General features: G+C 42.1%; 2 protein-coding genes across 2 annotated transcripts in view; one reads left to right on the top strand and one right to left on the bottom strand.

Moving 5' to 3' along the window:
- Positions 1-3,712, top strand: part of lrrtm3 (leucine rich repeat transmembrane neuronal 3) — a 248,545-nt gene extending 244,833 nt beyond the window's left edge. The window contains exon 3 of the mRNA XM_033034269.1: positions 3,081-3,712. Coding sequence (XP_032890160.1) covers positions 3,081-3,275 — 195 coding nt within the window. The 3' untranslated portion in view covers positions 3,276-3,712. The remainder of the gene's footprint in view (positions 1-3,080) is intronic.
- The window catches only part of ctnna3 (catenin alpha 3), a 1,079,953-nt gene that overhangs the window by 879,547 nt on the left and 185,198 nt on the right, over positions 1-15,208 (bottom strand). The window lies entirely within an intron of this gene.

Genomic DNA, 15,208 nt, shown 5'->3' with positions numbered 1-15,208 from the left:
TCCGAGATTTCAGTTTCCTCCCACGCTCCAAAGACGTACAGGTTTGTAGGTTGTGTATGAATAGCAGGAGGAATCACAGAGGGGGAGCAGTCTGCTTTGCACGGGCAGTCTGAAGAAGGGTCTGGACCAGAAACGTCACCCAATCCTTATCTCCAGAGACGCTGCCTGTCCCGCTGAGTTACCCCAGCATTTTGTGTCTATCTCAGGCTTGTAGGTTAACTGGCTTGGTATAAATGTAAATTTTCCCTAGTGTGTGTAGGATCGCTGCTCAGTGCAGACATGGTGGGCCGGAGGGCCTGTTTCCACACTGTATCTCTAAACTAAACTAAGAAGTTCAATAATTTGTAGAAATATATTTCATGTAAGAAAATAATTAAAGTGATCTATAAAACCTAGTGCTTAACATTATAAACGGTGAGACCAGAATTGAACTCTTGCAGTAATTGCAGTTTACAATGTTGATGGTACAGGTTAACCTTTAATCTATCTAGTTAGGTGCATAATCTGGCTCTGGGACTAAAATGAGTCCCAAAAAAATGATAACATGTCTATCTAAATTTGTAATTGCTCTGGGCAAATCTGCAACCCATCAAGTTAGATCTGTAGATAGTCACAAAAAGCTGGAGTAACTCAGCGGGACAGGCAGCATCTCTGGAGAGGAGGAATGGGTGACGTTGCAGGTCGAGACCCTTCTTCTGTGTCTATCTTAGGTTTAAACCAACATCTGCAGTTCCTTCCTACACAAGTTAGATCTGTAATCAGATTCGGACATTTAAACTGAACAGCCAGAATTGCAATGTATTTGGTTATATATCTTCAACCAAATCTGTAGTCCACAATCTGCAAAACCTGGATTAGAACTTGACATACAGATGCAAAGCTGGTGTAAGGTGACCCACTGTGTGTCAAGAGATAGTGTGATCCCAGCTGGTGTGTCAATGAGGGAGACTGCAGTTAGATAAATGGCAGGAAGATTCACAGTGCTTTCTTTCATACATTACAGAACGTACACCGAGATCACAAGAAACCATAAAGGATTTCAATGTCACTTTAAATTATTAATTAGATTTGAAGTCCTGGGCAGTTAGATTGAAATATATTATTTTAAACCTCTTCCTCTTTAATGGTACTGATAGATGTTAGCTCTGTTGCTGCAATCTTTTCTCATTAATGTACTGAAGCTGTGATATTTATAAATATTTCAGCAGTTGTTGAATTTTTCACTGGTCTAAAGTGATGTCTATGGCCTCGAATTTTACCCCGATGTTTTCATTAGTTCTCAATTCATTATTGAGGCTTGTTTTTCTCTATTAAAGCAAATTGTTTGGTTATTTAAATTACCCCTGAGGAGATTTAGAAACATTTACTCCTTGGTGGATGTGACATTACAAGCCCATCATCAGTGCTATGTGGTTACTAGTTGTCCAAAGATTAGCTTGTTGGAGCTAACAAAATGGAATTGGAACTAGTATTTGATCATTGATGCCAAACCAGTGTTACAATATGGACCAGCGTGTAGGAAGGAACTGCAGATGCTGGTTTAAGCCGAAGTTAGACACAAAAAGCTGGAGTAATTCAGCGGGTCAGACAGCATCTCTAGGGAAAAGGAATAGGTGACATTTCAGATCGAGACAATGAAGAAGGGTCTGAAGAAGGGTCTCGGCCCGAAATGTCACCTATTCCTTTTCTCCAGAGTTACCCCAGCTTTTTGTGTCTCTCTTGTTTTCCTACAGTCTGGACCAACTGTGTCTCAAAGTTTAACAGAACTGATTGTTGTGAGAGCTATTTATTCAGTGGTCAATCTGCATCTAATTATGAGCAAAGATAAATATCCACCACACTAAACAAGCTTTAAATGTATTTCCATCAATACAAATGCTGAGTTAGAGAGCTCCCCACTCAACCAATGGTTATGCAAAATAAAAGTGAAATGCTTCAAACTTGGAAAAAGAAATACACAAATTGGAAGCCAAGTTGAGTCAAGTTGCACAAGCATGGTGAGATAAGACAATGATGTTAATGTAAATAGAAATATAAACAATGGGGAGATTTGATTGCAAAAGGAGGCATAGAACGTTGGATGATATTGACCTCCATGAGGCATGAGGAGCTTACTGACCAGATTGGATGTAGGAGGAAGAGCTCATGCAAGGACCAGCCAGTTGAGTGTTCTGGGCATTGACTGTACTGATAGACTCATGTGCTTCTTATTTAATCATCATCTCCTCTGTAGCCCAGGTTTAGCACAGCAGAGCCTGTGGAGAGACAGCTAAAGTGTTTGCTTTTCTTCTACTTTTATGTCATGTGTATTTTGATTGAGTACAAATTTTAAGATAACATTTGTCTCCACCCACTTGTACTTTACATGTTGTCTTCTTGTCACTTTGTACATAGACTTCCAAATTTGAAATGCTGTCACGATCTTGCCATAATCAACACTCCCCCCCTTTTTTTTATATTGACAAATGTAGCAATACATTGTACATGACTTTTTATGGAAATAAAAAAGATTGAAAATACTGGAAATCTGAAATAATAATGAAAAGGCATAAAAACATTCAGCAGTTCAGACAGCATCCATGGAAAGAGAAGCATTTTAGTTCAGAGACGTTGTCAAATATTTGAGAGATAAAGGCTCCTGTTATCAGGCAACTGAACCATCCTGCCAACAACTAGAGGGCAGCCCTAGCCTACTATCTATCTCATTGGAGATCCTCGGACTATCTTTGATCGGTCTTTACTGGCTTTATCTTTCACTCAATGTTATTCACTTTATCACGTTTCTGTACACTGTGAACGGCTCGATTGTAATCGTGTATTGTCTGAAAACTGTTTTTTCCTGAATATGTTTTACCTCTCCAATTTCCTTCCACTCCAGTGAAGAAGCTCAAATATTAACTTTCTATTCTTCGCAGATGCTGCCTGATCGGTTTTCTATTTTCATTTCAGAAAGCCAGGATCTGCGGCGTTTGGCAATTTACAATACATCATTTGCACATCGTCTCACCACTGGTATGGGTTTAAAATGCTGCCAAAAAGTTGGCTAATCACAGCTGTGCTCTCTTTTCTTCCACTTCTAGATCCCCATCGCCATGAGCGTCTCATCCTTCCTCGCCTATGACCAGCCGGCGCTAAGTTGTTGCGGAGCGCACCAGGGACACCTGGCTCACAAGCAGTACGAACTGCAAGCCCACAAGGATGGCCCAGATAGCCACAGAGAGCCTGGCACAGAACTGAGCACAATTACAACATGCTCCGGCAGCCATATTCAGTGACCCGACTCAGCCCGAGGCTCTTCAGATCATTGCCATTCACAGTGATGGACTAAACGAAAACAAGGCCCAGACAGCTGAAAGAGGAGACCTGTGGCCCAAGACATAAATCATTGTATTAATGCAGAGATACTGTTGCCAGAGGTCAGATTGGAAGTGATGCGGATTTCACTGAAATGTTTTTTGTTTGAGTTTGTACGGACTTTATTCATGCAGTATTTTTTAAATGAGAGAGCAAAGAACTTGTACAGATTTTATTCAGTATTCTTGTCTTTAACAACCCACCTGTATATACATGAGTTATTTAACATGGTGTAAAGATGCAGTATTTTTCATAAAGAATATGCTTTGAAAATGACAAAGCTGAAATGGCTAATGACAGTTGTGCATTTATTTTCAGTCCGTTAGTCTTCAGTGTTTATAGAATTGGAATGCTAATTGAAAATGTGTTGTATTATTTAAAGACTATTACTAAAAAAATCTCTTTTGTAAAATAGAAAACAATTGTCATTTTCTTTTTTAGTCAATTTTCTCCGCAACACTGACTTAAATGTCATTAAGCAGATCCAAGTCGTTTTCCTATGGTATTTGCCTTTAAGTATGTGTGGCAATTATATGGAACAAAACTTATTTAGTAATCCATTCAATATACTTATTAACCTCAACAGAAATACACAATTGGGTATTTGGCATTTTTCACATATTCATTGAGAGTTTCACAAGAAGGCAATTGGGATCTGGTTAAAATGAAATATTCTGAAGCAACTGGGCAACACGATGCAATAATTGGACACTTTCAAAACATTTAGAGCTAATCAGTCCGACAGAGTCCATTTATAGATAGTCCAGGGAACAGAGCTGCCTATCCATTTCCAACAGTGCTTATCCCTTTTCATATCTCCACCAAGAGGTAGGAATCCCAATGGAAAATAATCTAATTTCCCAAGGTATGGAACATTTTACCAAGGAAGGCATGTTGCATGCTAGTTCTAACTGGTGACTTGGGCTCCAAAGCCCAAAGAATGAGATTATACATATTATTATCTCTCCAACTAAGGGCAGTGCAATGTAATATTGACATCAGAGCCACAAGAAATTGGCTCAGCAGCACGTGTATAAGGACTAAATTGTTTTCATTCAAATAGCTGAGTACCATATGCAGATTTGTTGTGCCTACTATATTTATAATGATGCACTACAGTAAGTCCTTTCAGGAGGGAGTTGATTGGGATTAACACAAAGTGCCGGAGTAATTCAGCGGGTCAGCAGCATCTCTGGAGGATCATCCCGATATAACATCATTTACATCGATGAGATCAAGAGTAGACTTGGCAACTGTTTCGTCGAACACTTGCACCCTGGTCCGCCAAGGCCTGCCGAATCTCTCGGTTAATAACCATTTTAACTCCCCTTCCCATTCCCAAACTGACCATTCTGTCTTGGGCCTCCTCCAGTATCAGAGTGAAGCCACACACAACTGGAGGAGCAGCATCTCATATTCCACTTATGCAGCTTACAACCTAATGGTATGAACATTGAATTCTCCAATTTTAGGTAACAAACCTACAAACCACCCTGCGCCCCAAGCTTTGTCCTGCCTCTTCTCTCTCCTAGCTTTCTCCTCCCCCCCACCACAATCTGTGTGAAGAAGGGCACCAACATGAAACGCTGCCGATCCATGTTCTCAAAGATGTTGCCTGACCGACTGAGTTAAGCCAGCACTTTGTATTCTATGCAAGAGTCCAGCATCTGTAATTCCTTGTGTCTTGGGATGTTGGTCTATAGGAATGGCAATTGGCAGCAGCCATGTCAAACTGGAGATAAAAACTCAAGCTAACAACCTCTCTTCGGCTCATACAACTGAGCACGGATAACGCAGCAGCAGCACACAAACTACCTGCAGGTTTAGGACTGTTGATATCTGCTGGTTACTGCTAACATTATACAATTGGTGCTAAGGTAGCTACTGATGGCCTTATTTGCTGGTGTCAAGCCTCTGTCCAAGTCCCCTGTTTAAAATGAGTGCAATGTCCAACATTTCTTTATGGTGTACTGTAAGTGGGGGAAGTGGCACCTCACCTTTCCCCACCATTTTCGCAGCCTTTCCCCCACACTGTCAGCTCCGCCAGCACTTTGTGTTTTGCTCAAGGATCTACAGTTTATTGTGTCAGCACCTAGAACAAATTCCTGCAAATAATATTTGTGAAAGTTAAATGGGTGCTTACATGGACAACATTTGTCTTTGGATGGACATATAAGTGCAGTAAATTATTTTCCCATCCATAGATACCCAATAATCTAATGAGCTACCTGGATTCATCAACCAGAGCATCACAGCTCTTACCATCTATCACACTTCAAATTGCATGCAGGACAAATTGTCAGATTTGATTTAATTAATTGCATCCTCAGACACAATTCCACTCATCAGGTATGAAGCTATCAATCACTGGATAAGAAAGATTTCAAATGAAAATCAGCATGCTCTACAAAGCTATCCCATCAATTTACAGTACTTATTGTTTTCCAATTTAGCAACCAGCATTTGAAGTGAGCAAATTGTTTAAAATGTTACTGAAAGTGCGGCACAGTAGCTACACAATGGGACAGCACAGTGGTGCAGAGGTGGAGTTGCTGCCTTACAGCACCAGAGACCCGGGTTCGATGCTGACTATGGGCGCTATTTATACGGAGTTTGTACGATATCTTTGTGATCGCATGGGTTTTCTCCGGGTGCTCCTGCTCCCACCCACACTCCAAAGACATAAAGGCTTGTAGGTTATTTGGGTTCTGTAAATTATAAATTGTCCCTAGTGTGTAGGATAGTGCTAGGATATGAGGTTGTCGCTGGTCAGCACGGACTCAGTGGGCCGAAGGGCCTGATTCCACACTGTATCCATAGAGTCTAAAGAGTGTTTCATTACTATAATTTTCCTTACGTCACGTGAGCTACTAAACATGCCACAGAAATATACTCAGCTGAAAATTAAAGTGCTGAATTTCATCACTGACATTTACATATGAACCATCTATCACAAGGACTGGACTGTCCACCTTTAATGAATCATCGCCATTGATCTGCTCTTCTATCTAGGTTTGAGTTTTGGTTTAGTCCCAGATTTAGAAACAGCACATGCACTGGTGCTGAAGATTCTCAAGTGAATCAAGACCTCCAAATGCAACCACTAGGAAAAACAAGGTAAGAGTGACAATGTGAACAAGAAAATGAGGTAAAGAGAGGGATGCATCAGAGACAGAGAAAACCAAAAATAAATTACAGAGTGTGCACAAATCACAGAGAGAAAAAGAATATAGTAAAAAGTGACATAGACAGAGACAACAACTGAACAAGGAATGGATCTCATTTTGCCATCTACTGTACAATGGCTGAAACCCAATAGGTAGATAATCAATATATATTGAAAGGCAACTATGGAGAATGATAAGAAAAATATCTAAATAAGAATGTCATTCTTCAGTTATACAATTTAATCCATAAAATGTAAAAAAATCAAAGCTGGCGATGTTAGTTGGAATATTTTTCTGGATCACTGAGGAATCTTGTATGCCAAGGTAGGATGTGGATTTATGAGGTTCTTTGGTGTGTGAGACTTTGCTGCAAAAATCAGTCATTTAGGCCTGCAGCACCTTGTACAGATGCTTGTCATTAGAGACTCTATAATGGGGCCTGCTCAATACAGTGGAAAATATAATAGTTTTGGTAATCGTGAGAAATGAGAGAAAACTCTTGAGCAGTTTGGAAGACAGAAACAAAAAGGGATTTGCAAATTAAGCAAACCTACTTAACATTGTAATATACATATCTAAGAAGGTGATGCTCTAAGCCTAGGTTACATGTTAAATAACACAATACCATTGATTAAGGCAGATTTGGTGATCCTCGGTTTTCCCCTCCTGAAGTCAACAATCAGCTCCTTGCTCTTGTTAACATTGAGAGAAAAAGAATTGTCTGGCACCATTCAGTCAGATTTCAATTTCCCTCCTGTACTCTGATTCATCATTACCGATTATTCGTCCAACAATAGTGGTTTTGACAGCAAATTTAAAGATGGTGTTGGACCTGTGTATGGTTACGCAGTCATGGACATAGAGTGAGTAAAGGGCCTGCCCCACTTGGGCGTCATTTGCGCGTAATATATGTACCATCATTTATGCGTCGCGACGCACATGATGCGCTCATGGTGCGCATTACGTGCGCATGGTGCGTGGTGACGTAGCCAGTGATGTGTGGTCACGCACGGCGCCCCAGGATTTTGGTTTGTACAAAATCTTTGCGCGCCATCTGCGTGACGCGCAAACGATGCCCAAGTGGGACAGGCCCTTAACGCAGGGGACTGAGCACACAGCTTTGACGTGCTCCTGTGTTGAAGGTTATCAAGGAAGAAGTGTTGTTGCCATTTCATACTAATTGTGGTCTGCCGACAAGGAAGTCAGGGATCCAATTACATAGGTACGAGCAGAGACCCAGTTTGAGTTTGATGTTATGTTTGGAGGGAATGATGGTGTTGAATGCCAAGCTATAGTCGTTGAACTACAGCCTGATGCGCATGCCAATAAGGAAAGCACATCTGACAAAGAGAGTGAAAGCCAACAGGGTACAAGAAAAGTATATATTTTTAAATAGCTTATTATGAGGAAACAAAGCATATTGATCAATTGAACTTTTGTAAAGACAGGACTAGATTCTGTAGAACCCATCACCCTTGGAAAGATGGAAAGATGAAAATATTACTCATGCCACAGTTAGAAAATGGTATTCACATTCAGAAGGATATCGTGGTGCCAGTGGATGCACAGAGGATTTGCATGGGTGTTGGGAGGGCTGGTGATGTGTAGAAATTAGGATTAACTAACAAGGCTGGTGTTATTTTCTTTGGAACATTCAGGGGAGACTTAACTGAGATGCATAAAATTCTGAAGAGGCCAGGAATGATATTAGTCACTTAGCTGAAAAGTCTGTAATTGGTGAGGATGGGGAAGGGGGCATGGATTTAAGTTTATTGGTAGAACGGTTTCTGAAAATGGTGACACGGATGAGTAGGGTAGTGAAGAAGGCATTTGGCATTGAATGTAAGAGTTAGGACATCATGTTGAAGTTTTACAAAACGTTACCTGAACTGTATTTGAAGTGTTGTGTCGCCAAACTACAGGAAGGACGTGATAGCATTAGAAAGAGGGCAGAAGAGATTCGCCAGGATGTTGCCTGGAATACAGGTCTTGAATTACAAAGATAGGTTTAGTTTAGTCTCACTGGAGTGCAGGAGGCTGAAGAGTGATGTTATGGAGGTTTATAAGCTTAAGATGGGCAGAGAGAGTCTTTTATCCATGGTCAGGGCGTGTAATATATTGAAGGGGAGAGGGGAGAAAGTTAAGAAAGATCTGAGGGCTATTTTTTTCCCACACAGAGGGTGGTGATTATTTGGAACAAGCTGCCAATGGAAATTGTGGAGGCAGATATTATTACAGTGTTTAAAATGTGTTTGGATCGAAATAGAGCAGAGGGATACAAGTGGTAGAGTTGCTGCCTTTCAGCACCAGAGACATGGGTTCGATCCTGACTACAATGCTGTCTGAATGGAGTTTGCATGTTCTCCCTGTCACCTGCGCGGATTTGCTCTGGGAGCTCCAGTTTACACCCACACTCCAGACGTACAGGTTTGTAGGCTAATTGGCTTGGTATAAATGTGACTTGTTCCTAGTATGTGTATAGGATAGTGTTAGTGTGTGGGGATCACTGGTCAGGGCGGACTTGGTGGGCCGAAGGGCCTGTTAGCGTGCTGTATCTCTAAACTAAAGTAAACAAAACTAAAATAAATAATTACAGCAAAATAAGCTATAGTAGGCCCCCCTCGGTCATGACTGACCATGGGTGATGCATCCTGGTCGGATGCAAGCCTGGGCGATGTTATATGGAGGACAGGCTGTAGCCCACGCAGCACGTCCCCCCTCTCCACGTCGCTGATCGATCCAAAGAAACAGCAGGGCCGTTACAGTTTGGCACCAGCGCCATCGCAGGAGCTGCCAGAGCGAGGTTGTAGACAACAACGAACTGCCTTGAGGGGCTCCGACTCCGGATTTTCTTGAGGTTTACTCCTGGAGCCTTTTCCATGACTGGATATGGCCACAAGACAATGGAGGTTTTAAATCAGAGTTTTCCCTCTCCTGGATCGACTGCCTTCCCAGGCTGACGAGCCCCATCTGCTCGAGACTCATGGGGGTGGGTGCGTCTACCTTCCCGTGCAGGTCTATAGCACCTGTCCACTGCCCATAAATAAGCTATAAAGTGTGACAAATAACTATTTTCTCCTCATCACCAGATCAATATGGCAACATAGTCAAATGAAGTCCAGCAATGAAGCAAAATGATAGTTGCACCAGCATATATCATTCACCTTGTCCTGCTTAATTCAGCACATACCAACCCTACTAATGGCTGTACACTGATGTCCTTCTAGCCACACGATTCAGTCCATTAAACATAAACTCTTTGTGTTCTTTCAGATGAACATAAAAGGAGAAGTGATTGGCGGACAATTGGTTAATCCAGATTACTCCGCCAATGTCTCAAAAAAAGATGATTATCTGGTCATTTTTCACAATGTTGTCCATGGAAGCATTTATTATTATTATTATTATTGTTGAAAACATTAGCGACGCAGTGGTGCTGGTTTCCGACGGGCACGGTGACGGACGCACCACACATCTCTGTCCTCCATGCAGCTGGCAAGCTCCTCAAATTGGATATTGTTTTTCCAATAATACAACAATTGATAACAATTCAAATGTACTTGATTGGCCAGCAGAGTGCATCAGAGGCCCTGACGCTGTGAGAAGTCATACGAAATCCCTCTTATTTTCGTTCCAATGTACTGATTTATTTCTGCACCACCCTGTTCTCACATTCCCAGGCGTTCTTCTGCTTTGACATTCCTATTGTGATTACGTCCTTGATCTTTCATGTGGAAAACTAACAAGAGAAGGTGATTAAAGCTGAAATATATGGAGTGGGTCAGGAGGGAAGAGCGCGATTTGGGTATTTCCATAATTAGACCAGTCAGGGGACAAAAAAAACAAAGAATATTATCTGAAGAGAGAAAAATGCAGAGGCAACAGTGAACAAGGGCAAATGCAAAGACAAGGAGACAAGTGAAATGGATTAATCGAGAAAGATGGTGTTTAATCTGTGTAAAACTAAACAGTCTGTGCACCCAAACTTAATGGACTCCCTAATTGGCACAGACACGGACACTCGTATTGATGAACTACGATATAACTAATTTGTTACAAAGAAAAAAGTGATAAGAGGGATACAAAGTGAGTCTGAGGACACAATTCTGCTGACTTTGACAGTGGTCATGGATCAGTTATCCAAATTTGTTAAACTTCATAAGAAAGTCAGTGGGTTGAGAATTTCAATTGCCTATAAAAGCAAGTCATAAAATGGTGTGCACTGTAGACCTGTACCCATTAGTCCCGATGCTGTCAATGTTGGATTTCCATGAGCACGTCTGATGAAAGGACTTGAATCCTTATTCACTCTTTTTTGCCATTAACATGTGGTTGTCTGGAAACTGGAAAATTAACAAAATTAGGCAAAGGTACACAATAGAACGGTGGCATTTTGCATACCTTTGCAATACTTTTACATCTCTTTGCTGATCTGCTGGGAATTGTATTTCTTGGTGTTTCATTCTAACAAGCAAAGCTTGTTGGTTGGTCCAGTATTCCCCAATTAGGGTTCAGTAATCGGGGAAATGTCTTCTGCACAAATTATGATATTGTCAGCTGCAAATGACCCCAAGCCAATGCTAGCCATGTAAATATTAATGGATGTTGCTAGATCTACTTCCGAGTTAGACACTGATAAAACTAGAAATATTGCCAAGCATAATCCAACCTATAGACAACAGCTTTTATGCACAAATGTGTCTAATTTCTTAGCACGAAGCATGTATAACGTCAGACGTCTAATGCAACATCTGATATCAACCTGCGCCAGTTTATTGTGTAGATGCACCTCAAAGGACTAAAGACCAAAGAATCCAACAGGGGACCAAAGAATGCGGCAGTTTAAGGGATTCAGATCAGCCACACAGCAAAGACACTTGAGTAGGCAATGCCAACTTATCTAAACTGTCTTGATGAAGGGGACGTACACTCAAAACATTCAAACAGGCACACCAAACTTTGGGGGGGGAATTTGTAACTTGTAAATGCCCTTTATGGGCGACTATTTGCATACCTTGGGAATGCAAGCAAACAATTTCACTGTGACTTGTCACATGTGCAGCTACCCAATCATGTTGCAGTTGTATAAGACGTTGGTGAAGTAAGTATTTGTAAGTGGACACAAATAGCTGGAGTAACTCAGCAGGACAGGCAGCATCTCTGGAGAAAAGGAATGGGTGACGTTTCGGATCAAGACCTTTCTTCAGAGTATTTGTGTTTCGTTCTGGAGGCCGTGTTATAAAAAAGATGGTGCCCAGTTGGAAAGGGTACAGAGAAGATTTATGAGGATGTTGCCAGGACTAGAGGGTCTGAGCTATAGGCAGAGGTTGAGTAGGCTGGGACTCTATTCCTTGATACACAGGAGAATGAGGGGGTGATCTTACAGAGGTGTATAAGATCATGAGAAGAATAGATCGGGTAGATGCACAGACTCTCTTACCCAGAGTAGGTGAATCGAGGACCAGAGGACATGGGTTTAAGGTGAAGGGGAAAAGATTTAATAGGAATCTGAGGGGTAACTTTTTCACACAAAGGGTGGATGTATGGAACAAGCTGCCAGAGGAGGCGGTTGAGGCAGGGAATATTCCAACATTTAAGAAACAGTTAGACAGATACATGGATAGAACAGGTTTGGAGGAATGTGGACCAAATTCTGGCAGTTGGGACTAGTGTAGCTGGGACATGTTGGCCGATGTGGGCAAGTTGGGTCTGTTTCCGCACTGTATCACTCTATGACTATGATTCTATGACACTATGTGACAATAAAGTATTCAATTCAAAGACTAAGCATAGCTTTGGACAACTTTATCTTCTTATGGACAATCATCAAAATCTCTCTCAATAGATTGGCTGAGTGAATCACTTGAGACCAGGATAAAATTAACTAAAAACATAAATTAATCTAAATGTTCAAAACTGGAATGAAGACAAGAATTATGAAGCTGAATTAGAGGATATGAAGATTAACACAAAAATGATAATGAAAGGGTGGGTGAGAAGGAGGAACATGGGCATGAGTGTTATTTGTGTAATGCAGTAATGTGAGTAATGTGTGCAGATAATAGACAGAAAGAAACATACTAGGTATAGTTCCAGTTGGAGCAGGCTGATTTTATGCTGGAGCAGAGACTGCATTTATATTAGTTTAGAGATACAGCGTAGAAACAGGCTCTTCAGCCAACCATGTATCAATGACCCATACACTAGTCACATGTCATCCCACCTTCGCAGTCTATACACAAGGGCCAATTTACAGAAGCCAATTTACTAACCTGTCCATCGTTGGGATGTGGAAGGAAACCGGAGCACCCAGAGAAAACCCACCCCGTGACAGGTAGAATGTCTGTTGTGTTTGGTTTATAGCATAATGCTCCAACACAAATTGTTAAAATATTTGATTGGAATATTAGTGGTCAATCCACCGAAGAAAGGCCGAGATTTCTTTAATACAATAATTTTACTGCCAAACGTGCATTTAATTACAGTTAAAACATTTCATTTTCCTGAACGGCAGAAACCAAAGGTAATTAAATTAATATACAGGTGTGTGATAAGTCAAGTGCCAACACTGCTGTAATAAATCCCCACCTCCTGCAGTGTCGACTGGAAAAGGAGAGCCATCCTCAACTAATCAGAAAAGGCCCTCCTGCAGGTTTTGTCAGTGAGCTGGGCGGTTACACGGTTAACAACAGCCCTTTCGCTGTGCGCTTTCTGCACTGAACGTTGTATCCCACGTAGGCTATTACTTTCAGTGTGATAGTCGAGAAACCATCCTGCATAGGAGCGAGAGAATCCTGGCAACATGTCATGCTAGGAAATGTGAAGGAAAGGGACATTTTTATCTTGTTTCTCCGTATGAACAACAAACAGGTTTGAAACATAAGGACAGAGAGTGATAAATACCCAGTTCAAGAAAAGGCTCATCCTGCCATGAAGGGACTATTTGCCAAGACACTATGTATGACAGTAAAAGATAAAGATTATCATTACGTTGTAAGTACATCAGCTAAAAAGCTTGCAGATCACAGACAAAGGGCAAATAGACTACGAGCAGCCTACATGTCTGAAAATGTAAGCCATGTTGTTCATATGCACACCCCAAGGGTATGTTGTGTATCTGGGACCATGGGGTGAGTGAGGACTGTTTCCCGCTGACCTCAATTCATGCTTCAGTTCTTCAGGAGTTCTTCAGAGTCACGTAAACTGCAGAGAAAAAAACAAACTGCCGGAGGAATGCAGTGGCTCAGCAGCATCTATGAAGGGAAAGGACGAATTGGCATTTGAGGGCCGGGACACTGCATCAAGATAACATTGTTGACAAAGGTTAGGCGGTATAAAGAGGAGGGGAAAGGGTGAGGTAGAGGCCAGTATTCATTAGAGGAGCGAGGTGGGGTGATGGACAATGGAGCCAAGTTCATAAGGTCTTGTGATAGGAGCAGAATTAGACCCTTTGGCCCATCAAGTCTACTTTGCTCATGGCTGATCTATCTCTCCCTCTGTGGAGGAAGGGAAGAGGAGAAGTAATGGTATTGGAAGACAAAGTCTGGGGACGATAGATGGAAACAGACAAGGAAAAGAAATGGCAGAATGAGTGTCCTCTCTTCCTTGTGCCCCGCCTAGTCAAGCACCCATTTCTCCTTTCCCACCTGCATTCCTTACCCTGGCTGGATGATTCGCAATCCTTCTACCCTTAACTCGTACCTTTAGTCTTTTCATCTATGGCCTTAATCAAACCACCTGCCGATCGAAAAACCCCTTCACTAGTATCCACCAATCACTTGCCAGGCTTTATCTTGCCACCCCCCCACCCCCCCCCCCCCCCCCATCCCACTCCCCGACATTGCCTGAACAAGGGTCCCAACCTAAAACGTCACCTATCCATGTTCTTCAGGGATGCTGCCTGACCCGCAGTATTACTCCAGCACTATGTGTCTACTTTTGGAAACCAGCATCCGTAGTTCCTCGTTTCTCCACCTATTGTCCACCAGCCTGTGCCTCACCCATGCCTAATCCCCTTCATAATGGCTATCCTCCCTCCGCACATTCAGACCATAGGGCGGCACGGTGGCGCAGCGGTAGACTTGCTGTCTTGCAGCACTGGCAGCGTCGGGGACCCGGGTTCAATCCCGACTACGGGAGCTGTCTGTAAGCAGTTTGTATGTTCTCCCCATGATCGCGTGGGTTTTCGCTGAGATCCTCCCGAACTCCAAAGACGTACAGGTTTGTAGGTTAATTGGCGATGGATAAAGTGTAAATTGTCCCAAGTGTGTGTTGGGTAGTATTAACATAGAAACATAGAAAATAGGTGCAGGAGTAGGCCATTCGGCCCTTCGAGCCTGCACCGCCATTCAATATGATCATGGCTGATCATCCAACTCAGTATCCTGTACCTGCCTTCTCTCCATACCCCCTGATCCCTTTAGCCACAAGGGCCACATCTAACTCTCTCTTAAATATAGCCAATGAACTGGCCTCAACTACCTTCTGTGGCAGAGAGTTCCAGAGATTCACCACTCTCCGTGTGAAAAATGTTTTTCTCATCTCGGTCCTAAAGGATTTCCCCTTTATCCTTAAACTGTGACCCCTTGTCCTGGACTTCCCCAACATCGGGAACAATCTTCCTGCATCTAGCCTGTCCAACCCCATAAGGATTTTGTAAGTTTCTATAAGATCCCTCCTCAATCTTC

Source organism: Amblyraja radiata, chromosome 15 (genome assembly GCF_010909765.2).
Source record: "Amblyraja radiata isolate CabotCenter1 chromosome 15, sAmbRad1.1.pri, whole genome shotgun sequence".
NCBI lineage: Eukaryota > Metazoa > Chordata > Chondrichthyes > Rajiformes > Rajidae > Amblyraja > Amblyraja radiata.
This window is presented reverse-complemented; position numbering and strand designations above follow the sequence as displayed.